At 44.5% G+C, this 26,530-nt stretch overlaps 1 protein-coding gene across 1 annotated transcript; it reads left to right on the top strand.

Moving 5' to 3' along the window:
* Positions 1–125: 125 nt before the first annotated feature.
* Positions 126–26,346, top strand: aldh1a2 (aldehyde dehydrogenase 1 family, member A2). Its single transcript, XM_055921075.1, has 13 exons — positions 126–365; positions 11,343–11,447; positions 11,974–12,114; positions 14,982–15,111; positions 16,543–16,604; positions 17,339–17,467; positions 17,736–17,849; positions 22,453–22,555; positions 23,798–23,982; positions 24,298–24,462; positions 24,698–24,855; positions 25,093–25,167; positions 25,365–26,346. The coding sequence occupies exons 1-13, from the start codon at positions 243–245 to the stop codon at positions 25,435–25,437; spliced, it is 1,563 nt and encodes a 520-aa protein (XP_055777050.1). The 5' UTR covers positions 126–242; the 3' UTR covers positions 25,438–26,346.
* Positions 26,347–26,530: the final 184 nt, after the last annotated feature.

Below are 26,530 nucleotides of genomic sequence, written 5' to 3'. Positions count from 1 at the left end.
TGACTTATAACGAGAGACATTGTGATAAGTACTTTCCCTCCCCAACATGGATGGCTGGGTTCGTTTATGTAAATTAAGCTAGATTTTAATTCTACCAGGAGGACGGCCCTGTTCTCTACCCAATAAAAATGGACCGCGGCTGACACCTGGTTATAAACACAGGAAGGATTCCAAAGTCCTAATCAGAAATCAGTAGAAAAAAACGAAGACGCATCTGCAACAGACACACGGAGGCAGGCGCGATGACATCCAGTAAAATCGAACTCCCTGGTGAAGTGAAGACCGACGCCGATGCCGCTGCGCTCATGGCATCTCTCCAGTTGATGCCCTCGCCGGTGCCCAACGCGGATATCAAGTACACCAAGGTCTGTGAAACAACTTAAACTTTTACTCCGAGTCACATATTATGTTCAATGTATCATATCTCTTCTCGTATGCAGAATATTTCCCCCCAAAAGGTATTTGTCTGTAGAGGATAGATAGCGCACCATTTTCAAAGTGTGGAACTGCCCAATTCAGGCAATGCCTTTCCCCACAGTACAGGTGATTGAGTCAGGTTTAAAATGTTCATTCAAGTTCTGGATTTACCGTTGTAAAATTTGTTTCAGATCTTTGCTCACATTCATTGCTCAACTCAACTCATAGCATAGTATATAGCTCATCAACATGTGGCGTACAGTATGTGTGAAACTTTTCTAAAAGTTATCACATACGGCCACATCGAGTGTCATCTCCAAGGCATGGTTGAATGATTAACAGTGTTGCCAACATAATTATATTGCACAGGTGGTTTTTATTTCACTTTTATATTCACCATGACTCAAGTAGTCTATATGTCATCTGCAGTGGCTACAATGAATAGTATTTATCACAGGTGACAGCAGTCATTTAGTAAAGGTCAGCATTTTTTCAGATAGAATGTTGTCGTTACGCAATTCTGTCCAGATAGAATTAACGTCCCTTAACCTGCCGTTATGTGATTGATAATAATCGCATGTTATTAACTATTTATTGATTAGAAACATGATTCCCAGGTATCTTATATCACTTGCATAACATTTGAAAAATTACCGTGTTGCTGTGATGAGTGTCGATTCATTCACACCTGTAATTTCAAAAGACGGTTGAATTGAAAATATTCACTTTGGAAGATATTTATGTTGTTGCAAAAATCCATGGTTTGGTCTGATATACATTTTATAGCCATATTATAATATTTTATGTTAAGTGTGCTTTTTTCGTTTCAAAATATGTATTTAAACAAATTTTATTCAACTTCCTCATAAAATGAGGAGGATTTTGGTTTCTTTGCCTGCTGTAATAAGCAATTTAACTAGTTTCAGAACGCCTTAGGCATGTTGTAAATTCTATTAATTTCACTGTGATTCCGAATAAGTTATTAGATTCACGGAATGAATTGCAAAGTCTTGGTGCTCTAGTCCATTATTGTCCTTAGAAGTCCGCATGACTCTTCAAGAACACTCAATGAAATGTGAAGACCTATTTCAATCACAAGTCTATTATTTCCTACATATTTTATTTTCATGTGTACACTATAGCTTATAAATTGTATTTGAATGGTATTTCAATGTATTTTTTGTGCGGTTACACTTGTGGTTGGTTATTATGGGCTCTGTGGGCGTTTAATTAGGCCTACACAGCAATAGCAGGAATCAGACTCCAAGGGCGTCCTCTGAAAGTGTCATATTTTTTGTCATTATTTTTAACATATTTTATGCTTGCATTTTGAGGATTACATTAATGAGAATAATATAGGCCCTGTGATGTCAGTATAGGCTATTTCTAAACTCCCCTTTATTTAATGCTGGTATACACTTAATCAAATCACTAGGACCTAACTGTAGAGTCACCATCTGAACATGTATAATATGTGGATGTTTTTCTGTTTGCTGTAGCATGGTCGCTTCTGCAGTTTGAAATTCAATGCTTTTATTGCCATGAGTGTGAGTAAAGGGCACTTCTTATTGAGGAGAGCTCCATAACAGCTCAATATGTAAGTACAGTGTTATAATCAGTGTTAGCCTCACACCTCGTTGTTGTAAGTTCAAAGGGCACTTCGCTGAGGCAACAAGCAACTTACAGTGGTCTACTCGCCATAAGAGGAGAGCTGGTTTAGCATGCCTGCCTTATGTGGACAATCATGCTATCAGCTCTCCGTCCCTCTCTCCCTCTCTCTACCTCCCTAATGCTTAGTATTATTTAAAAGAATGCACGCAAACGGTGGAATGTATAGGAGAACCTTTAGGGAGCGCAGGCCTTGGTGAATTAACCCCCAGGAATTTGAATCATCCAGTCCCTGTTGGTTTGGTGGACATGGGGGGCAGGAGATCACTGATTTATGGCCACCCCTGACGCAGGCGCTCCTCTCCTCACACCCTGTTCATGTTCTATCCACCCCACCGCCTGCCTGCCAGGGGGAGAATGAACACTGCGAGCAGAGTCTATAGCTAGGAGAGAGCTGGCCTTCAGGACTGTGGGCGCATGCTCTCTGTGTAGCCCTACACATTCTTTCCCTCCTTGTAGGCTAGTTGTGTGATGTGCCTCTGCCTTTTGCAGCCAGACGTCCAGTAGAGAGCTGAGAATGAACATGCTCATAACGCAGCTCCTTACACTCCAGGTTAGAATTGTTTCCTTGGTCTCACATGAGTTTGAGTATGTTGATGTTTTTTCTACTTACTGTTAAACATGATCATTGATAAGTGAATATGAATACGCTTTAAGATAGTCACCATGACTGGGCATGCATTTTTTCCAGTCAACAGTTTTGTTTTACACACAAAGGTTACCAATAGTGTGTCCCTGAAGATATGCCCATAGTATGTTTAGCACCAACAGTGACTGTAGAGAGGTGTGAGATAGAGAGGTGTCATCGCCATAGACGTTTTGCCCCTTGTCCCTTTCACTGAGCCATGAACTGTTTGCCGTCAAAGAGACATTTGTGTGAACGTGTCAGTTAAGCTATCTCCCTCCCTGCGTGGGATTGTGCAGATCAGTGAAACTTTGCAAGGTCTGCTCAGGTCTCCCTTTGCTTTGTTATAAAAAATCTCACTTTTTCACACCCCCGCTCTCCTGTAGCTACAGCCGTAAAAAGAGGGTGCTTGGGTCTCGGTTCCTCCATCCACCCTACCCCCACTTCACCATAGCTTGTGGCCTGAAACCAGCTGGGTAGTAAGACACCAAGCTAGTATAAAAACATAGCATTTGAATGGTCACAGGAGAGTCGGCTTTAGAGCCGGCTTTAGAGTCTCCGTCTGTGAGGTAGTCCACAGGGCTGATAGCGCCACGAAGGAAGCCATAAATTAACCTACCCTGATGGGCATTTATTGATGATTTTAGCTTTTTGCAGAGCGGGGAGAGAGAGGAGAAGGATCAACTGTGTGGTCTATAGTTAATGAATGGAGACAGAGCCAGTGTTCTCAGGGTTTTAGTGAGTGATTTCTCTGGCCCGGGTGGCTTCTCACACCGCTCAATGATTAGGAGTCGTTAAACCAGACACCTAGAAGAATAAATCTTTAGAGATGGAGGGAAGGAGCATTTCTGGCACATTCTCCTTCAAGTTGTTGAGAGAGACACCTGGAAATGCAAAGTTGAGTTCACAAAATGTGTTTGAATTGATACTTAGTGTGTATGACACTGAATAATGTTTGAACGGCCAAGGTTATAGACATTTTTTTCTCTCATTGTTTACTATAAAACTGTTATGCAGGGATTCCTCATTGTCAGCAGGACATAAGTAACTGAAGTTAATGGTAATTGGAGTCACCATAGCACGGTTGTAGTTTAGTGTACTAATACAGATGTAGGATCTTGATTTGTGAAAATTATAATTATAATTCATGGACATTTTTGTAGGGATTGATCAATTTTTCTTGAGGGAAAATCAAGTCGAACATTTCAAAGTGGATATTACAAACTTCAGAAGCCTTTCAAAACCTCAAATACACCACAAGTTTAACATTTTCTGCATTGCAGTTCTCCTGCAATAGGCTGCTCAAATTAAGATCCTACACCTGTAAACATACATAGACTGTGGGGAATGAGGACTGTAAATCAGTGAATCCTGGCAGAGGAATTTGGACCGTAATCCAAATAGGGTTTAATTTTCAACTGTGTCAAATGCAGTGAAAACAGGAAGAGCTATTCATATGCTATCTTCACAATGTTCAAACATACCAGACTTTAACTAGACGCAGTTGCGATGCTCATTATATAGCTTCCCAATATAAATAATGGCTTTTATTTTCCAGATTGGCTTAAATTAACTCATTGTGCAATTGCTGACACTTTTGGCCCTAATAGGAACCTATAACCTGTCTATTGAAGCGAGGAAGAGTTTCGTAAACTAATCTGTGAGGAGAGGTCCAGTCAGTCAGTCAGTGTGGATGAATGGAAGAGGCCCCATCAATCCGTCACTGATTGACATAGTACAGATGAAGGCTGGGGCTCCCCAATGCTAGGTGCTGTCCACTGGGCTGTAAATTATGGGCCTGTCTCACAGTGTGGGTCAGTGCCCTGCCTTGCCAAAGCCTGACCTGCACTTCTGGTGTTTTTCACTTCAAAACCACCATCTTACTGCGATGAACATCAAACAAACCCCAAGGTAGAGGATACTGGGAGCCTGAATGATTTATCACAACTAGCACAGCGAGTGTTCTCTTTTTCTTCTTCTCTCTCTCTCTCTCCGATTCCCTCTCTTTCTCGTTTCACACTCTCCCCCTTCTTTCTCTCAGACGCACAGTCACAAACGTAGTTATACACATCCCTGGTTGTGACAGGGTGAGCTTGCGGTACCATGAATATGTCCGTCGGTGTGAAATGGCTGTTTGTGCAGTGAGTGTAAATTATCATCTGAGCAGAGGCGTCAACATCGCGTTGCCTGTCTCTTAATCACTCTTTAAGGAAGTCCGGTGACAGGGAGGTTATCCCATTAACTTCTATACCTTAAGTCTACAGGCCGGTTGACATGGGACATGTAAATCCTTATGGTGTCATTGTGAAAAACTGCTGGCTCCATAAATCCTCTGATATCCATAAAAAAACTCTCCCCTCTAGAGAGTCTTAGATACACAGAGAGCAGAAGTCTGCCAGACATGAAGTCATAGTCACCAGGCCCCAGTCACCCCTTATCACTAGTGGATCACTGTAGTTATATTCTACCCAGATTACATTTATTTGTGTTATTTCTCCCACTGACAGAATGTAGTGGAAGCATAGAATATTAGATTCTTACATCAATGTAATAATTTGATCATTTGAACCCTTAGAAAAGTATGGTTAAGTCTTTCAGTCTTAAAGGCTTATGCTCTTTATGAAAATCTGGGATTTGATATCCACAATATTATTTTATGAAATTAGGCTATTTCTTTAACCCAGATATTTATTTAATTAGGATAAATGTTATGTTTGAAATCTGCGCAGATGATACAGCTGATTGAAAGACAAACTCAGTGTACCTCAGTGAAAGTGTCAATCTCAGACTCTGTAGACATTGGCACCCCATGGCTGCTTAGAAGAGGCTGTGCTGCCCAACTCCAACTCCCACATCTTCCATCCATTTGAACAAATGACAATTCATATTCAAACACAGTTTCCTATTGAATTTCTGTTTCTCGCATTAAGGAGTGAAGGGGAAAAGATTCAACTTTCTCACCACACACACAGTCAAGACAAAGATGTTTGCCAGTCGGTGACAGCGGGGTCGTCCCCTCCACAAACAGGAGAGCAGGGTGGCATTGTCTCCGGGTGTGTGAATGGAAAACATGAAAGTTCTTTGGTGTCAGGAGGACTGGAGAAAAAACACCAACTGGGCTCCAGTTTCACATACCCCCCCTCGCTTGAAACAGTAGTAATTATAAATGTATTGAAACAGATCCAGAAAACAGAACGGAAATAGAGGTCCTGTGATAGGAAAGGATATGAAACTTCCTGTGCAGACAAAAGCTGCAGGTGCCCTGATCGGGATCCGTCTGGCTGTGGAATCTTGGCCTGTTGTGTATAAACATATATGTATGTTTTTTACTCTCTCCTGCCTCCCGAAAATGGACAAGAAATGAGTCCCATTAAATATTCCTTAAGCGTGTGAGCCATGAGAAGACGCTAGAGGCCAAACAGATGTTTTGCTGGCTGCAGTGAGTACTTTGGCATCCCCTGCCTGCCCTCACTCCCAAGTGCAGTTGTGGAGCAGCCTCCAGAGAGAGCACAGTGGCAGATGAGAAATGGATCAGCAGGACTGCGCCTTGACTTCACTGAACTGACGGAACATTACTCTTTAGTTTCTCAATGTCTGCTGATTGCACATGTATTCCCAGGGGACTCCCCTATATATCTACCTTTTGCTTGGTCGAGATGATAACCACATTGTCCCATTGCATTGAGAGCATGTTGTAGATAAGCAGAGCATATTTTCTTGTTGAAATTTTGTGCCCTTTATAGTGAATAATAGAGCCACGCTGACGTGATCAGAAACTTGTATTCTGTAGCCCTTATGTTCATCGTTGGCTTCATGCGCGCATGTCTCATCATTTCATCAGCCAAACAGACAAGTACTGTCAGCACTGTGAGATTGACAGTTTTAACAGAAAAACATGGGGGTTGCTAAATGTTTGCAGCTGTCCTGTGGCCCATACATAAAGTGTTGACCTATCTGCAGACTGTCCAGTTCCCATCCACGCCAGGCAGCTCTCTCTCTCTGTGTTGTAGGAGGATCAGATGTCACGGCTGCACCGGGAGCACAAACTCTGCCAACTTTCTGTAATACCAAAATGGCCTGCGTGTTGACCAAATAATGAGAAACCACACAGCTTGAAGCAGTTCCTTGTAAACACAAATCGATTGATTTCATTCAGTGTAAAGGTTCTATGCATTTTTAGCAGTCGTCTTCATGTTGGTGTACTGTGAGAGGTCTGGATCCCACCACTTGTTTTCTTTCCTAGTTGCACAATACACACAACATATAGCTTTCCCATGTCAGTTATCATCTTAAAACAGGCTTTGGGACTGACATACAGTACCAGTCAAAAGTTTGGACACACCTACTCATTCTAGGGTTTTTCTTTATTTTCACTATTTTCTACATTGTAGAATAATAGTGAAAACATCAAAACTAGGAAATAACCCATATGGAATCATGTAGTAACCAAAAAAGTGTTAAACAAATCAATATATATTTTAGATTCTTTAAAGTAGGCACCCTTTGCATTGATGACAGCTTTGCACACTCTTGGTATTCTCTCAACCGGGTTCACCTGGAATGCTTTTCCAACAGTCTTAAAGGAGTTCCCACATATGCTGAGCACTTGTTGGCTGCTTTTCCTTCACTGTGCGGTCCAACTCATCCCAAACCATCTCAATTGGGTGGAGGTCGGGTGATTGTGGAGGCCAGGTCATCTGATGCAGCACTCCATAACTCTCCTTCTTGATCAAATAGCCCTTACACAGCCTGGAGGTGTGTTGGGTCATTGTCCTGTTGAAAAACACATGATAGTCCCACTGAGCGCAAACCAGATGAGATGGAGTATCGCTGCAGAATGCTGTGGTAGCCATGCTGGCTAAGTGTGCCTTGACAGTGTCACGAGTAAAACACCCCCACACCATCACACCTCCTCCTCCATGCTTCACGGTGGGAACCACACATGCGGAGATCATCCGTTCACCTACTCTGCGTCTCACAAAGACACTGCGGTTGGAACCAAAAATCTCAAATTTGGATTCATCAGACCAAAGGACTGATTTCCACTGGTCGAATGTCCATTGCTTGTGTTTCTTGGCCCAAGCAAGTGTCTTTTTCTTATTGGTGTCCTTTAGTAGTAGTTTCTTTGCAGCAAATCAACCATGAAGGCCTGATTCACAGTCTCCTCTGAACAGTTGATGTTGAGATGTGTGTGTTACTTGAACTCTGTGAAGCATTTATTTGGCCTGCAATTTCTGAGGCAGGTAACTCTGCAGCAGAGGTAACTCTGGGTCTTCTTTCCTGTGGCAGTCCTCATGAGAGCCAGTTTCATCATAGCACTTGATGTTTTTTTGCGACTGCACTTGAAGAAACTTTCAAAGTTCTTGAAATGTTCCATATTGACTGACCTTCATGTCTTTAAGTAATGATGGACTGTCATTTCTCTTTACTTATCTGAGCTGTTCTTGCCGTAATATGGACTTGGTCTTTTACCAAATAGGGCTATCTTCTGTATATTATCCCTACCTTGTCACAACACAACTGATTGGCTCAAAGAGATTCCACAAATTAACTTTTAACAAGGCACACCTGTTAATTGAAATGCATTCCAGGTGAATCAGGTACCTCATGAATCAGGTTGAGTAAATGCCAAGAGTGTGCAAATCTGGCATCAAGGCAAAGGGTGGCTACTCTGAATAATCTAAAATCTAAAATATATTTTGATTTGTTTAAAAAAAAATTGCTTACTACATGATTCGGTATGTTTTATTTCATAGTTTTGATGTCTTCACTATTATTCTACAATGTAGAAAATAGTAAAACTTTTGACTAGTACTGTCGCATAATTTTATTCAATTTGCTAGACTTGATTGGGGCTAAGACATGGTCAATTTATTTATAATGGCTCATTATCAAATGCAGTGAGTACTTATATGGGAATAATGATTTCTATACAAATGAAACCGCCATGTGTGGTGAGAGCAAGGACACCACGGGGGGATGGGAAAACCAAAAAGAAAACACACATAATTTCAAAATTTGCACTTTTGCACTTGAGTTTCCATCTTAGTTTTTTTCCCTTCGTTTCTAAATTAACCTAAAAGCAATTTTAAGAAACGTTGAGAGTTGATTTAGTGTGCAGCCTTGTCGTCTTAATCAACTCTCTGAATGGGACGAGACAAAAGTCTAACAGCCCCCTGAGCCCCGAGAGGGCCCCCTGAGCCCCGAGAGGGCCCCCTGAGCCCCGAGAGGGCCGAGCCAAATGGTGGCTGATGGTTGTCCTTTCCTAGCCATGATTTAGATGGCGGCCTGGTCCACTGTTCCCCTGTTTTATCCCCTCTCCTTCGGTGGTGCCTTGTGAGAGGGGTTACGCCGTGCATAAAGCTACCCATGGACTGCATTCTTGCTCAGACTGTCAGGGCTTTCAGGGGGCTCCCCTGATTTAGGGCGTTCCACTACAGTGGCCCCTATAAATTTTAAAACTAATTCCGTGCTCTATAGGGCTTTCTGTTTTTGTAGCAGGCCCTCAGCTCCTCGTCGTCACTGACACTTTTATGAAGTGCTCTTAATGAGAGTCAGATTAAAGGTGGCCCCCGATGGAAGGCGCCTGAGAACACTTGGTTTGGATGGGCTGGGAGAGAACTCACTGACAAGGCTGGGCTGTGGCTGGGAGAGAACTCACTGACAAGGCTGGGCTGTGGCTGGGAGAGAACTCACTGACAAGGCTGGGCTGTGGCTGGGAGAGAACTCACTGAGAAGGCTGGGCTGTGGCTGGGAGAGAACTCACTGACAAGGCTGGGCTGTGGCTGGGAGAGAACTCACTGACAAGGCTGGGCTGTGGCTGGGAGAGAACTCACTGAGGAGGTTGAGCTGTGGCCGGGAGAGAGCCCACTAATAAAGACTGGGTTGTGAATGGGAGAGAGCCCACTGGGGGCCTGTGTTGATTCTGCTGTCTGAAATGGCTGTGGGCCCACTTTGTGTGCTGTGCTTAGATGTGTTGGACGAGGACCCTCAGTGGGCCTGTTTCTATCTGTTGTGTGTGTGAGGAAACGTTCAGGGCAGGCTAATGCAGATTCATTGAAGTGTTATACAAGGCTGTATGGTATGGCCCACAGAGTGGTACAGGCAGATACCGAACACCTAAAACACTCAAACATGAGTTATTCATGTGCAAGGTTCTTCTTGTAAAGCAGCCAACTGCAGGAGAGAGTGAGTGGAAGGGAGTGAGAGTGATGTCTGTGTGCTGAGTCTTCAATGGTTTCCAAGCGCGCTGGCATTTTATACCTGCCCTAAAGTAAACACTCCTCACAGTTTACAGCCAATTAAATTGTACTTAAGCCTCTAAGTTTACGTTGGTAACCATGTTGTAGAGCTAGAGAGGCCTGGGCCAGCGGGACACTTGAACCCTGCTTTCAGTTCTGCTCTCAGTGTATCTTTTCTCCCTCTCAAATAAAAGTATGGTAAGAGCAGATGTGTATACAGGAGGATTTAAGCCAGCAGATGTTTTCTTAACACCCCATCTATCAGACAGACTGACATCAATTAAAAACAGTGTCTGAGGAGGCGCTGTGATAGACCCAAACATGTCAATAAGCCAACGGGACTGAGACATCTTCTATTTACCTTACTCTTACATAAGACATCCATCACATTTATATGATCAAATCACACCAGTTTGTTAGGGGGCTTTTAAAATAAAGCTCAGATGACTGTTATTAAACATATTCACTCAGGTCAATTCCTTGAGATATGTCCCATTTCTGTTATTTGTCTAAACATTTATTTTTCTTTGGGTCTTTATCGAGCTTGAAAAGAGTCCGTTTGGAATCCCAGGTGGTTGTTTAACGGACGGCTTGCTTTAACGCATCTCAGAAACCAAGTGTGGCCCGTGTTTTATGATCTCATAAACGAGCAGCGATGTTGTGAAACGTGTGTCTCTCTGTGTATGTGTGTGTGTGTGTGTGTGTGTGTGCGCGCACATACGTGTGTGTGTGTGAGAGATTGAGGGGGTGTCTAGTGTCTGATAGGGATTTATCTCTCCCCCACTCTTTGTCTGGATGTTGGAGTACTCCCCAGAGAGCCATGCCGGGCAGGCAGGAATCTCTGTCCACATTTCCACAGATTCTTCCCTTTACCTCCTTCCCTCCCTCCCTCCCTGCCCGCCTGCCTCCCACCCTCCCTTACACAAGAACTGAGACGCACTGGTAGGAGCCAGGCTCACTCTCACTAGACTGTTTTATCAGGAACTACAATTAGTTAGTGAATAGATTATTGGTTTAGTTGCGCCACGGTAACAAAACAATACATTTTTATTGAATAATATAACACACAATGCCAATGATTCACTTTGGACATCAACCTTCCAATTATGCTCCCTCTCAAACTGATCCCAATAATCAAATCATAAAACACATAATCTTTTTTAACAGCACATTTCTTATTTGATCAGATAAATACTTCTGTCTTGATTGAGAATTTGTGTGTTGAGAAAACTGCACAACTAATATGTTATACCAGGGCCCCGTGCCTCTTTAGAGCAGGAATGGCTGAATAGTGTCTGGAGAGAAACAGAGCTGCTGCTAGAACCAGATTTTCCCTCTCACATGGGCCTCTCCATCCTGTGCACTGAACTCTGCATCTTTTCTCCCTTCAGATTTTCATCAACAATGAGTGGCAAGACTCTGTGAGCGGAAAGACCTTCCCAGTCTACAACCCCGCCAGCGGAGAGAAGATCTGTGAGGTCCAAGAAGCAGAGAAGGTATTGTAGAAAATAAAAACAAATCTGTAGTTTCTGCATTCCCCATATCTTATATTTTCAGAAATGAAAACACAGGTTTTTTCCCTTGGAGTGTTTGAGAATTAGATGTTTGTTATACAGAGCTACGCTTGGGTTTTCCACACGTGTTTCCTACCACCTCTGCCCTGGCATCCCCTCCTTCATGCATTGTCCATGTGTGAGTTATGTGTCCAAAAAATAAGGAAAGCAAATGGGTTGGGAGTTTAGTCTAATGTGGTTTGGTTCTCTGGCTCGGCAGTTCGTCCTCTCCTTCCCTAAATCAGCACCTCTGTGTGGAATAACTGAAGCAGAACAAGCCTTAAACATGCTAATGGAAGATCCATTAAGTATCATTCGGAATAGACAGACACATTTTATTTGTCTCAGTGGAGGTGGAGAAACACCTGTTAACTGGATAAGGTTCTATCATTAAACTGTGTACTGGATACGGTTTCTCTGTTTCTCTACCTCAGGCTGATTCAATCATTAAACTGTTTCTCTTCTACAGGCTGATGTGGACAAGGCGGTGCAGGCGGCCCGGCTGGCCTTCACCCTTGGTTCAGTGTGGCGGAGGATGGACGCGTCAGAAAGGGGTAGACTGCTGGCTAAACTGGCTGACCTGGTGGAGAGGGACAGTGCCTATCTAGCAGTGAGTTTACCACAGTGCTCAAAGTCCAGATCCCGGACTTCTTCGTTTTAGCAACATGCTCAAAGAAATATACACTAATACAGTGCCTTAGGAACATTTTCAGATCCCTTGACTTTTTTCACATTTTGCTACGTTACAGCCTTATTCTAAAATTGATTAAATAAATAAAAAACCCTTAGCAATCTACACACAATATGCCATAATGACAAAGCAGAAACAGGTTTAGAGAAATTCTTGCTAATTTAAAAATAATCATAATTTAAAAATATTTACATGTATTCAGACCCTTTGCTATGAGACTCGAAATTGAACTCAGTTGAATCCTGTTTCCATTGATCATCATTGAGATGTTTCTACAACTTGATTGGAGTCCACCTGTGGTAAATTCAATTGATTGGACATGATTTGGAAAAGCACACACCTGTCTATATAAGGTCCCATAGTTGACAGTGCATGTCAGAGCAAAAACCAAGCCATGAGGTCGAAGAAATTGTCCGTACAGCCCCGAGACAGAATTTTGTCGAGGCTCAGATCTGGGGAAGGGTATCAAAACATTTCTGTAGCATTGAAGGTCCCCAAGAACACAGTGGCCTCCATCATTCTTAATTGGAAGAAGTTTGGAAGCACCAAGACTCTTCCTAGAGCTGGCCGCCTGGCCAAACTGAGCAATTGGGGGAGAAGGACCTTGGTCAGGGAGGTGACCAAGAACCCGATGGTCATTCTGACAGAGCTCTAGAGTTCCTCTGTAGAGATTGGAGAACATCTGAATGTCCTTGAGTGGCCCAGCCAGAGCCCAGACTTGAATGCAATCGAACATCTCTGGAGAGACCTGAAAATAGCTGTGTAGCAATGCTCCCCATCCAACCTGACAGAGCTTGAGAGGATCTGCAGAGAAGAATGGGAGAAACTCCCCAAATAAAGGTGTGACAAGTTTGTAGCGTCATACCCAAGAAGACTCGAGGCTGTAATTGCTGACAAAGGTGCTTCAACAAAGTACTGAGTAAGGGGTCTGAATATTTATGTAAATTTGCAAACATTTCTGAAAAACCTGTTTTTGGTTTGACATTATGGGGTATTGTGTGGCGTGAGTTGGGGTGGGCATTCTATGTTTTGTAGTCTAGGTTTTGTATTTCTGTGTTTGGCCTGGTATGGTTCTCAATCAGAGGCAGCTGTCGATCGTTGTCTCTGATTGAGAATCATACTTAGGTAGCTTGTTTTCACTATGGGTTGTGGGTAGTTGTTTTCTGTGTCTGTTTTTTCCATACAGAACTGTTTCAGTCTCGTTCATTCTCTTTTGTTGTTTTGTCATTCATGTTCAGTTGGATTTCATTAAAATGGACACTTACCACGCTGCACATTGGTCCGATCTTTCATACTCGTCATCAGACGAGGACGAGTACCGTTACAATGCCACCTTTCCAACAAGTCAGTTCGTCAACTTTATTACCTGCTAGAGCTACCGCAGTCAACTGTAGGTGCTGTTATTGTGAAGTGGAAACCTCTAAAAGCAACAACGGCTCAGCCGCGAAGTCGTAGGCCACACAAGCTCACAGAATGCAACCGCTGAGTGCTGAAGCTTGTAGCGAGTAAAAATCGCCAGTCCTCGTTTGCAACACTCACTGCCAAGTTCTGAACTGCCTCTGGAAGCAACGTCAACACAATAACTGTTCGTCGGGAACTTCATGAAGTGGTTTTCCATGGCCAAGCAGCCGCACACAAGCCTAAAATCACCATGCGCAATGCCTAGTGTCTGCTGGAGTGGTGTAAAGCTCACCGCCATTGGACTCTGTAGCAGTGGAAACGCGTTCTCTGGAGTGATGAATCAAGCTCCACCATCCGGCAGTCCAACGGACAAATCTGGGTTTGGCGGATGCCAGGGGAACGCTACCTGCCCCAATGCATAGTGCCAACTGTAACATTTGGTGGAGGAGGAATAATGGTCTGGGGTTGTTTTTCATGGTTCAGGCTATGCCCCTTAGTTCCATTGAAGGGAAGTATTAACTCTACAGCATACAATGAGATTCTACATGATTCTGTGTTTCCAACTTGGTGGCAACAGTTTGGGGAAGGCTCTTCCTGTTTCAGTATGACAATGTCCCCGTGCACAAAGTGAGGTCCATGCAGAAATAGTTTGTCAAGATTCGTACGGAAGAACTTGACTGACCTCCACAGAGTCCTGACCTCAACCCCATCGAACACCTTTGGGATGAATTGGAACGCCGACTGCGAGCCAGGTCAAATAGTCCAACACCCAACCTCACTAATGCTCTTGTGGCTGAATGGAAGCAAGTCCCGGCAGCAATGCTCCAACATCTAGTGGAAAGCCTTCCACGAAGAGTGGATGCTGTTGTAGCAGCAAAGGGGGGAGTAACTCCATATTAATGGCCATGTAATGTACCACGGAAGATCAGAGAAGGATCTTCATAATACCAGACCCCCTTAAAATATAAATGTGTCAATGTTTTACTGTAAATATTAATAATAATAACTTGTATCTTTTAGGCACCTTTCTAGACATCCTATGTCACTTTACATTAACATAGATGTTTTCAATTTAAAGCATATGCTTCCAATAATTAATGTTTAAAAAAAGATTTAAAACAAACGTATTGTGAAAGAGAGATGTCAAAACAAGGGGAGTGTTTTAAAAGATGCCGGAAAAAAGCATTACGTTTTTACCCATGTGGTTATAATGGTGTTAAATCAACCTAATAAGCCTAAGACTTAAAGGATGATTTATAACTTATAGGCACTGTAGCATTATGTTATTTTAGTATCACGTTTCCCCCCGGAGATAATGTTCAGACCCACTGTTTCTTGGAAAAAACAAAAAGACAGATTGTGTTTTAATATATATTTCTCTCCAGACTATAGAATCCATGGACAGTGGGAAGCCTTTCCTGCCCACCCTGTTTGTGGACCTCCAGGGAACCATAAAGACGCTCAGATACTATGCTGGATACGCAGACAAGATCCATGGAACGTCCATTCCAATGGGTAAGTCTATTCCAACTCAGGCTTCCTGACTGTGGGTTATGTAGCGAAAAGCACATTGAATTCTTATTCTCTTCAATTCCAACAAACTAGAACCCAGGCAGAATGTTACAGGTCAGAGGTATGTGGTGGATGCCAATGCCAGGTGAAGATTACTAGTTAGCTAGCAGCAGATAAGCGGAGCACCAGGCTTCTCTCTGGGGGCTTGCGGGACAGGAGATGAGCTGTGCTGAGGGCACAGAGGTGATGTGAGGGTAAACATGGCTGCTCCCTGGCCAGTTGTAAATCTGAGCCTTAATGGTCGCCCTCCTGTTGAGACTGCCACCAGTGGAGCCCAGTGACAGGACTAAAGAGCGAGGGCCGCTGGCTGTTCTGCCTAATTTAGCCGTTTGAAAACGCCGCGACGGGGAGTCTATAGGAGTTAGGACAGCCACTCCGCAGCTCTCTCATAGAGCAGCCATTAGCTGGGCGAGGGGTTGGGTGGGTTGGGGTGGTGTTGGGGTAGTAGTTGGTTCTCAGGGACCCACCTGAGGACCAGATGGGGTCTGGTCATTGAGGGCCTGGCATTAGGAAGCCTATATAAGTCATCCACATTCTTTTAACAGGCATGTTAAGTCATTGTTTAGTAGCCAAGAAAACAGAGGACCTAAGAAAGCAGTACTAGTACTGACAACCTCCTGAGAGTAGCACTGTGGTCTGGTTGCTCTTCAAGCCCCTCCTGTGTTTCTTCACCAAACCCAGCCAGTCCTCAGCTAGTTCAGAATTTGGCTTGAGCACTATTCCAATGTGCAGTAGTGTTACAGAACAAACAAACAGACCTGTTTCTGTGGCCTGGATGATGTTGAGATGTCAGCGATGTTCTTATCTTGGCCACCAGGGAAGATGAAGCACTTGGCCAGTCCACCCTTGGGCTATAGTTCCAGGTCCAAGCTCCTCCTCCTCCTCTCTGGAGCAATGTTTCATCAGCTGAGGCCTTAGCCATCCTGTTCTCATGAACATCACATAACTGAACAGTGTTTATTACAATAGAGTTTTCTACCACTAAATAGCGATTGTTATTACTACTGTTGTAGGGAACGAATAAACATGGCACACCCTCAATGAGTATCTTCCTTTACTCTGGTAATGTAAGAGGAATGAAACTCTCCTTCCAACTTAATACCCACTGCTTTCTTCTGACTTTAAACAGAGTATCATTACAACGTATCATTTTGCTCAATGTAGCGTAACAAAAGAATGTTACTGTGTGATGTATTGCCTTTTTAGATCAAGATGAATTGTGTTGGTAAAAAGCACAACAAGGACACCTGGTGTTATGATGTGTCATCCGGTCATTGCTCTGCTAATGTCTCATACATGCTCATTTCCCAAACCCAGCTAGAGCTCATTTCCCAAACCCAGTAACGAGCCTTGTTCTTGTGTGTTCCTCTACAGATGGAGACTATCTTACGTTCACTAGACACGAGCCCATAGGAGTGTGTGGACAGATCATCCCTGTGAGTGTGCCAGTTTGTTTTCTATTCAGATGGCTAGTCTCAGAGGACAAATCAAACAGTCACTCTCCCACATCTGCAAAGCTTCCCGCTCAATATGCAGAGAGAGGTGGATAGAAGGAAAGGTGTTGGGATGGTGGTGGTTGTGAGGTCTGGGACAGAGTCAGCCCATTTGTTAAAACATATTGTGCAGGTTCCTGGAAGTCTCTGACATGCTTATCAGTGAGTGTATATTTGGGTAAATCTGTTGGCAGGCTGAGAAAGAGACTGTCAGGTCAGTATAAGCTCAGAGAGAGAGAGGGGAGGAGGAAGGGGGAGAGAGAGAAAGAGGGGGGGGGGGCACTATGAAAGAGACAAGGGATAGGAGGACAGAAGTAAGAACAGAGCATTGATTGTGCAAGAGCTTGAGGAAGCGTGTGTGGGTCTGTGCTGAGGCCTACTGGGGTTCAGTGTAAAGTAGAAATAACACCAGCCTGTGCAGTACCATGACACGTTCTAAGTACTGCACATGTGTTGCAATTTCCTTGTTTTCTCAGTGATGTGGGAAGAGAATAGATAGGGCGAGAGAACATTTCCTGTCATGACTATGTTGGGCAAGTGAAAGTGAGAGTCTGAGTGAGTAAGCGACGGAATGTGTGGGAGAGCAGGGAAAGCAGTGATGAGTTATTGAGTATGAGTGAGCGCCCTTTGTCAGGAGTCTGATGTCCTGTGTGTGTGGGGGGTGTTTGTGTCTACAGTGGAACTTCCCACTGATGATGACTGCGTGGAAGCTAGGTCCAGCGCTGGCCTGTGGGAACACGGTGGTCCTGAAGCCTGCTGAGCAGACCCCCCTCACCTGCCTGTACATCGGATCTCTGGTCAAAGAGGTACAGTACAGCACAATCACCACAGTAACCCAATCCTTAGAGCCTCTTTATCCACATCCTCCATGTCTTCTCTCTGTGTTCGGCCTCTCCCATTCTCTGAGACAGTGTGTCTCTCTCGCCTCTTGTCTTTTTGATGTTCTGTCCATTTTCTCTGGTCTGCTGGTAGGGAGGTTGGGTTGGGTCCGGATTCCCCCACACTGCCTGTGGTTTTGCTTGGCTCTCCTGTCCTCTCCTCTAAAGCTTGTTTCCTCTCATATTGTTTTGACAGGCCGGGTTTCCACCGGGAGTCGTCAATATTTTGCCAGGATTCGGGCCAACGGCAGGAGCTGCAATTGCTTCGCACATGGGCATAGACAAAGTGGCTTTCACAGGATCAACTGAGGTAATTTCCCTGAACAAAACGATTGACGGATAATCCACTGTCCCTATTGCTTTCTTTAGTGACACAGTGACCAACATGTGCAGAGCAGCAGAGATGGAGGGCTGTGTAATTAGGGGACATTGGGTTCCTGTATTGAAGTCTAAATGACAAACAAACGGGGGCTTACATAAGCTGCGTGCCCTGTCATTACTTCTCACCACAGGGGGATCAGAGGTGAGCAGTCTGCTGCTGGACTTTACCACACACACAGACACACTAATGTACACACACACGCACACACACGCACGCGCACACGCACGCACACATGCACACACACACACACACACACACGTACACACTGTACACTATACACTGTACACTACACACACACACACCATAGACACACTGTACATATACTGACGTACATAGACCAGTCACAGACAAACTGGTTCATAAGTGTCCCAGCCAGTGTAATGACAACCTGCTACTGTACCTTACAGACATTGAGTTGTCTATCAGGTCCCTAGGAAAAACAGCCGCCTTCATAGTGGAAAAATGTTGATGGAAAACTAGGAATGATCAAGGGCACACCGTGTTAGGCAGTGAGCACTAGGAGATGTTGTGGTTGGATTGCATTCCTCCGTCTTGTGTGATCAGTCAGAATGACAGCCAATTCCATTCATGTAGATCATTTTGTAAACATCTGTTATTGCTAACCACAAATGTACCCCCTCAGGCAGTAAGAGCACGTACAGTAATCTTAACATAATTATGAAGCGCCATAAATCGATGGGTTTTATATGTTTTGAAATGACCTGTGTATATTTCACGTGTATCTGTCGTAAATGAAACAGGGTTTTGTAGTGTTTAGAGAAGCCCTAGAGTTTATAGTGTCTTTGCTTTGACTCTGGGGATCTGTTTGGAGAGAAAGGGAGGAGAGTGACTGTTTGTGTGTGGAATTGAGCACCCACCAACACTGCTACGCATGTGCAGACATAATAGATTGCTCTTGGTGATAAGGGTACAAACAGAAACACTGTAACCAAAGCAAACTCGCATACTATGGAGAAAAATATTTATTTAAATTGTGTAGTTGAATCAAATCCAGAACTTTATTGAATATACAGGATTTGTTCATTTGTACACTGCCCAAAAAAATAAAGGGAACACTTAAACAACACAATGTAACTCCAAATCAATCACACTTCTGTGAAATCAAACTGTCCACTTAGGAAGCAACACTGATTGACAATAAATTTCACATGCTGTTGTGCAAATGGAATAGACAAAAGGTGGAAATTATAGGCAATTAGCAAGACACCCCCTAAAACAGGAGTGATTCTGCAGGTGGTGACCACAGACCACTTCTCAGTTTCTATGCTTCCTGGCTGATGTTTTGGTCACTTTTGAATGCTGGCGGTGCTCTCACTCTAGTGGTAGCATGAGACGGAGTCTACAACCCACACAAGTGGCTCAGGTAGTGCAATTCATCCAGGATGGCACATCAATGCGAACTGTGGCAAAAAGGTTTGCTGTGTCTGTCAGCGTAGTGTCCAGAGCATGCAGGCGCTACCAGGAGACAGGCCAGTACATCAGGAGACGTGGAGGAGGCCGTAGGAGGGCAACAACCCAGCAGCAGGACCGCTACCTCCGCCTTAGTGCAAGGAGGTGCACTGCCAGAGCCCTGCAAAATGACCTCCAGCAGGCCACAAATGTGCATGTGTCAGCATATGGTCTCACAAGGGCTCTGAGGATCTCCTCTCGGTACCTAATGGCAGTCAGGCTACCTCTGGCGAGCACATGGAGGGCTGTGCGGCCCCACAAAGAAATGTCACCCCACACCATGACTGACCCATCGCCAAACCGGTCATGCTGGAGGATGTTGCAGGTAGCAGAACGTTCTCCACGGCGTCTCCAGACTCTGTCACGTCTGTCACATGTGCTCATGTGCTCAGTGTGAACCTGCTTTCATCTGTGAAGAGCACAGGGCGCCAGTGGCGAATTTGCCAATCTTGGTGTTCTCTGGCAAATGCCAAACGTCCTGCACGGTGTTGGGCTGTAAGCACAACCCCCATCTGTGGACGTCGGGCCCTCATACCACCCTCATGGAGTCTGTTTATGACCGTTTGAGCAGACACATGCACATTTGTGGCCTGCTGGAGGTCATTTTGCAGGGCGCTGGCAGTGCACCTCCTTGCACTAAGGCGGAGGTAGCGGTCCTGCTGCTGGGTTGTTGCCCTCCTACGGCCTCCTCCACGTCTCCTGATGTACTGGCCTGTCTCCTGGTAGCGCCTGCATGCTCTGGACACTACGCTGACAGACACAGCAAACCTTTTTGCCACAGTTCGCATTGATGTGCCATCCTGGATGAATTGCACTACCTGAGCCACTTGTGTGGGTTGTAGACTCCGTCTCATGCTACCACTAGAGTGAGAGCACCGCCAGCATTCAAAAGTGACCAAAACATCAGCCAGGAAGCATAGGAACTGAGAAGTGGTCTGTGGTCACCACCTGCAGAATCACTCCTGTTTTGGGGGGTGTCTTGCTAATTGCCTATAATTTCCACCTTTTGTCTATTCCATTTGCACAACAGCATGTGAAATGTATTGTCAATTGGTGTTGCTTCCTAAGTGGACAGTTTGATTTCACAGAAGTGTGATTGACTTGGAGTTACATTGTGTTGTTTAAGTGTTCCCTTTATTTTTTTGAGCAGTGTATATTTTTTTTTACATCAATGTTGCAACATCTCTGTCAAGCACTGTAAGGATGACAAAGACTCAGATGTCCAAATCATCTGAACGGTTATTAATGAGAACCTGAATGCAGTAATAAAGTTAATGAGAGTGAATAGGGTTTCAATTGATCCTCAGAGTCCATTCATGCAGCCTGAACTTAAGTCATTTGATCAATGCTCCATTACCTAACCAATGAACATCCACAGGGCTTTCTCCACCATCACTTTACATGCTACCAGGCAGCACACACATACGAGCCTTCCCCTTTTTTTTTTACCATTGGCGGTTCCAGAACATTTCCCCAAAAAGTGGCCAGTTGTCTTTAACTGCTTTCTCTGTTGTTTCCTGTGATCTGGAGTCAATTACAGAGTGGATGAAGCGCTGCTGTGAGAGAATGTAGATGCCCAGACTGTGAGTCACCTTGGGTTTCAGTCACACCGGGCGAGAGGGGACAGTGGACACAGCATCCTCTGAGAGGCTGGAAGGGGTAGAGGGGGTGGATGGGTAGAGGCTTGTAGGGGAGGGGGGGGGGGGGGTGTTTTCAGGTGGCCATTGCGTCAGTGGTGCCTCATCCTTGTTCTCACACACACTCAGGGCTGTGACTCTCCACAGTAGCGGCCCAAGTGGGAGCCAACCCAGCGTGTCTCCTTTGCACTTCAGTGAATGCACGCTAACGTCATGTTAGTCAGCACCCCTTGAGCCCCGCCTTCAAAGACAGCGACAGCCAGGACGGCTTTAGAGAGCGTGCTACCTGCCTGCCGCCTGCCTGCCAGAGGAAGGTTTGTCCTGCTGTCCCTATCACACAGCTGCTCTACCACTCCAACCAGAACACTCAGCAGGCTGCCCTGCTCATTTCCTAACACAGAATAATGCAGTCTGGCAATATTGGGAAAGGGAGACATTCCAGTGCTAAGCATTGTTCGTGCGAAGAGATGAGGCATCATTCTTTTCCACTGGGGGGGGGGGGGGCTTTGTTGGGGAGGGTCTCAGAAGTGTTTTTTCCTCCTCCCTTGACTCCCTCTACCTTCTCCCAGCGCTGGTCTTCTCACTATCTCCTGGAAAATAAAATCATGTGTGTCAGTGGACAGGAAGTGTGCTTGTTAGTTTATGGTTATGAATGCTGCTCACTCTCTTTCTCAGGCTTGTCTCTATGTAATAAGGGTATATCTCATCTCATGGTGTTGAGAAATAATGTTGGGGTCAATACAATACATCAGTATAATAAGAGCAGCTGGGCAGACTCAAATACTTGCAAGGGATTCATTTTCACAGAGCTCACGCCATGCATTACTAGAGAACCACTGTTTTTACACGTCTCCACTGTGTGAGTCTGGAGGGAGACGGGGAAGGGCTGTGGAATTCAGCCGTATTTGGATAATGGTGAGAACAGCACTTTTGATGAGGGGGAAATTGTGAACAGAGAAGTCGAAAGGAAAGCTCTTGCTGCTATTTGATAAACACTCCCAACTCCTCAGATCATCCTCAGCATTCAGCGCTTCCAGCCAGGGCAGTGTAGGCCCACGTCGCACCAAACAGGCACCACTTTACAACTTTTCACAGTTAGGTACTTCAATTTGCCACAAGCCCAGGCTGCTGCTGCCACCCACACAACCTGTGGTTGCTTCTTCCTGCGCTTGATTAAACAAGAGATGCTGTTCGCTGCTGAAACATCACTTTATTTTCCTGCTGAAGCCTCCCAGAACCTGTAATAGATATTTTGGCTGTGTGTTTGGCACACTCGTGTTTCAGCGGGCCCAGTGGTGCGTCCCTTGTTTTGGGCCTAACCAACTTGCTAAGCTATTTAATGGCTGCATCCATTTAGTGATCCGGCCACAGGTCTGCTTGTGTCTGCGTGAGTAAACTAAACCCAAGCCCTGGTTCCTCCCCAGGTCGGCAAGCTGATCCAAGAAGCAGCTGGGAAGAGTAATTTGAAGAGAGTAACGCTGGAGCTAGGAGGAAAGAATCCCAACATTATTTTTGCAGACGCTGATTGTAAGTTTGACAACACTGTTTTATTAGTTCTTCCCGTTTCCCCATAGGTGGTCGTCCAGATGGACGCAGGGGTTCCCTATGTGGCATTGCCTGATTTGAAAATGGGGTCGCGAGAGAAACGATGATATAAAATATGAGCTAGATTGGAGTTGTAATAAACAGAGCCATTTCAGTTTTTTTTCCAAAATATTTTTCAAAAAAATTTGGCTCGATCTTTTGAACCTTTTAAGCTGCCAAAAAATATTATGAGCCCGTCACTGTTTCCCTGCAATGCCCACAAGCCGTGCAGGACTCATTAGAACAGAGTGGACAAGACCAGGCAATAAATCAGACTGGGGGGGAAAAGAAGAAGAAGATCTTCTCTACACAGAAGATCATACAAAATGAATGCCTGATGATCTTCTGAACTTTTCAATATCTTTCTAATGCATTTCAGTAACTTTAAACCATACTTCCTTCAGATTGAAATACTGTCAAAAGCACTGTCAGACTGATTTGTAATAGACTGTCACAGCCCCAATTAAAAAAGTTAACATTGGCCATTGATTTTTTTAAGATGCAAAAATATTTTGATGTCAAAATGGGGTCGCAGGACAAAAGTTTGGGAACCCCTGCCTTAAAGACATTGTCTTGATAGAGGGTCGAGGGGGAATATTTACAATGTTTTGTCCAATAATTTAGTCTGACATGCAAAATGAGACAGCGGATATGTCCACATGGAGTGAGAGCTCTGGCATCTTCAAAAGCTTCCGCTGGGCTTCACAGGGCTGTGAAAACCAATGGATGGATGGCTCTCATGTTAGCTCTAAGTGTCTCACAGAACTGGGGATGCCGGGGCTTTCAAATGCTTTCAGCAGCCGCGAGAGGGGCTCCCAAGGCCCGTAAATCAGGGGAATGGAACCTGCCGCGGCCGCCTGCATCAGCCCGAGACCCATAAATCACTAGGCTCCGTTAACCCCTTGCGTGCCACGGCAGGGGCCTGTCTCTCAGGTGTCAGATAGCAAATGCACAGCACAGAGAATAGCTGCACAGTGGTAGAAAACATTCTGACCATGATTGGAAAATACATTTTGTGCATTTGTAGTGTATGTACCTTAATGATATTCACTTTTAATTAATGTAATTTATAAGAACCATATGGAATTTCATCAACATTTTTCAATATGTTATAATATTCTACCACATACCGCTAAAATTAACTGTATACTGAGCCCCCCTCTTCTTCTTCTTCCTCTTCCTCAGTGGATCTAGCTGTGGAGCAGGCCCACCAGGGAGTGTTCTTCAATGCAGGCCAGTGCTGCACTGCAGGCTCTCGTATCTTCGTGGAAGAGCCCATCTATGAGGAGTTTGTGCGCAGGAGTGTGGAGAGGGCCAAGAGGAGGACAGTAGGAAGCCCCTTCGATCCCACCACGGAGCAGGGTCCACAGGTGAGGATAGAGGGCCATAGACCCTGCAAAGGAAGGAGGAGTCAAACAATACCCTCTATGACAAAACATATCAGCTATCGACTCAATATGTGCATGACCAAATATAATGTATTTGATTTACTGTATGTTAAATATACTCCTTTGGCTTTCCTTATTGTTTCCTCCTTTTTCTATCTTCTTTCTCCTCTCCTCTCCTCTCCTCTCCTCTCCTCTCCTCTCCTCTCCTCTCCTCTCCTCTCCTCTCCTCTCCTCTCCTCTCCTCTCCTCTCCTCTCCTCTCCTCTCCTCTCCTCTCCCCATCTCTCTCTTAATCCAGATCAGCCAGGAGCAGCAGAGCCGCGTGCTGGAGTTTATTCAAAGTGGCATCAGTGAGGGAGCCAGGCTGGAATGTGGAGGCAAAGCCCTGGGCCTGAAAGGATTCTTCATTGAGCCCACTGTCTTCTCCAATGTCAAAGATGACATGCGCATCGCAAAAGAGGAGGTACTGACTGGTACACTGAATGACTGATACAAAGTATGACTAAAACTCCCAGAATGACTGAAACACAGTATGACTTTCCATGCCCTATGATTTTACGGAAGGTGGTTTCCAAATAAGTTAAAATGTCTATTAATGGCCTCGCCCCCCACATACTTAATGGTGTGACTAAGCAAGGATGTCACCATGGAATGTTTCAACATGTCATCTTACACATACTGCTGACTGTCCACTCCAGATCTTTGGACCAGTTCAGCAGATCATGAAGTTCAAGACTATTGATGAGGTGATTGAAAGGGCCAACAACACAGAGTACGGCCTGGTGGCAGCTGTGTTCACCAGCGATATCACCAAAGCCATGACCATCTCCACAGCCATGCAGGCTGGCACCGTCTGGTAAGACCCTCTCATCGTCATAGCGATCTATGTGTCCCTGGTTAACCCCATAGATCGCATAAAAGGTTGACTCATATTACTGTATCTTTTTAAATGATAGCTCATACAGTATTCAACTACACTCCCCTCAGCATGCTCTTCATTTAACCAGTCTTGACAGCATTACCATTCAACATGATTTTTAAACAATGCAGAAGAATCAAAAGCTGATGTTTGATGTATGTTTTGTGTATTTAGGATAAACTGTTTCAATGCGCTGAGCACGCAGTGTCCATTTGGAGGATATAAAATGTCTGGCAACGGGCGTGAATTGTAAGTATTATTTTCTGGTTCCTAGCCCACTGTCTGAAAGTGCGTGACTAAAGCCAAGCAAGTATTCCTGTAAACTGTGTTTACAATAGAGAAAAGTTTGGTTGCAAAATATTCCAAAATTAAGCTTTGTACACAATAAGCTTGCTACAGTTCATTAGAAATCTGTTTCAACTGACATTGTGTGTGTTTGTTTGCAGGGGGGATTGTGGCCTGAAGGAATACTCAGAGGTGAAGACCATCACCATAAAGATCTCAGCCAAGAACTCCTAAGGCGGCCGGCCACACCACACGTAGTGGAGGAGGACTTCCTCTGAGGCGCACCACTGACCCTCTGGGTGTCTGTCTGTGGTGGTAAAACACACTGATCATCCCAACTAGCCATGACCTTGGGCAACTAACTCTATTGGCTGTGAACTCCCTGCCCACTCCTCTCCCTCACCTCCCATGGGCAGTCCTCACATCAACATCAGCTGTCTCCATCAGCCCGGTGTACACCGGCGGTCTCAAGTTCACACCAAACCTCTACTCCACCTACTGCCATCACCCACCTCCTCCACTAACCACACTAAAGCACTCGGAGAGACGATGGGAGAGGCTACTCTGTTCACGTCCCCCCCAAAACCCCCCTAACCCCCAGGAGTTGGACACTCACAGACTTAAGCACCGCACCTCCATCCCTGCTTTGCCCCATGTCAGCTAATCATTGTAGCGTGTTGGGAGGCAGTGTGGTCGTGTTGTGGGGTATCATTGTCAAACCTCATACTGTATGTTATTATGTGTCATTGCTTTGTGTCATTGCTTTGATTTGCCAGGTAACATTCATGGAAGCATATCAGCTCATTCTAAAACCACTGAAGCTCTCAACCTCAGAAATTAATGGATGAGTCCATTGAAACTGTTAATTAGAATTTTTAATTGTTGATATCTAATTGTTCATGTTTTTATTTGAACTTTTACCACTTAACACTGTATGTCAACGTATGACCAATGTAAACGTGAAAACAAAAATGGTTAACCTCTTAAAACATTTTAGTCATACCTGCTAAGAAGAGGAGTAATGTATTTTAATCATAATGTAAGTTTCTTATTGATGTCCATTTATGTTCATGTTTATACAATTATGTACTATGAAATTATAAGATATAAAAATGGACCATAGCTTTTTTTAGTAAAAAAAGTTTTTTTCTCTCAAAAACCTGGCTCGGCTGTGTTTGTTTCAATGCCATGGGAAGTAATATATTGTGCAGTCACTTGCATCAAAGCTCAGTTTCCACATTCATGCCTCAGCTATCTCAGCTTTGACATATTGCTCAGATATTTCATGAGGTCGCACAATTTACAGTTCCGTTCTGGCCAGAGATCT

Source organism: Salvelinus fontinalis, chromosome 4 (genome assembly GCF_029448725.1).
Source record: "Salvelinus fontinalis isolate EN_2023a chromosome 4, ASM2944872v1, whole genome shotgun sequence".
NCBI lineage: Eukaryota > Metazoa > Chordata > Actinopteri > Salmoniformes > Salmonidae > Salvelinus > Salvelinus fontinalis.
This window is presented reverse-complemented; position numbering and strand designations above follow the sequence as displayed.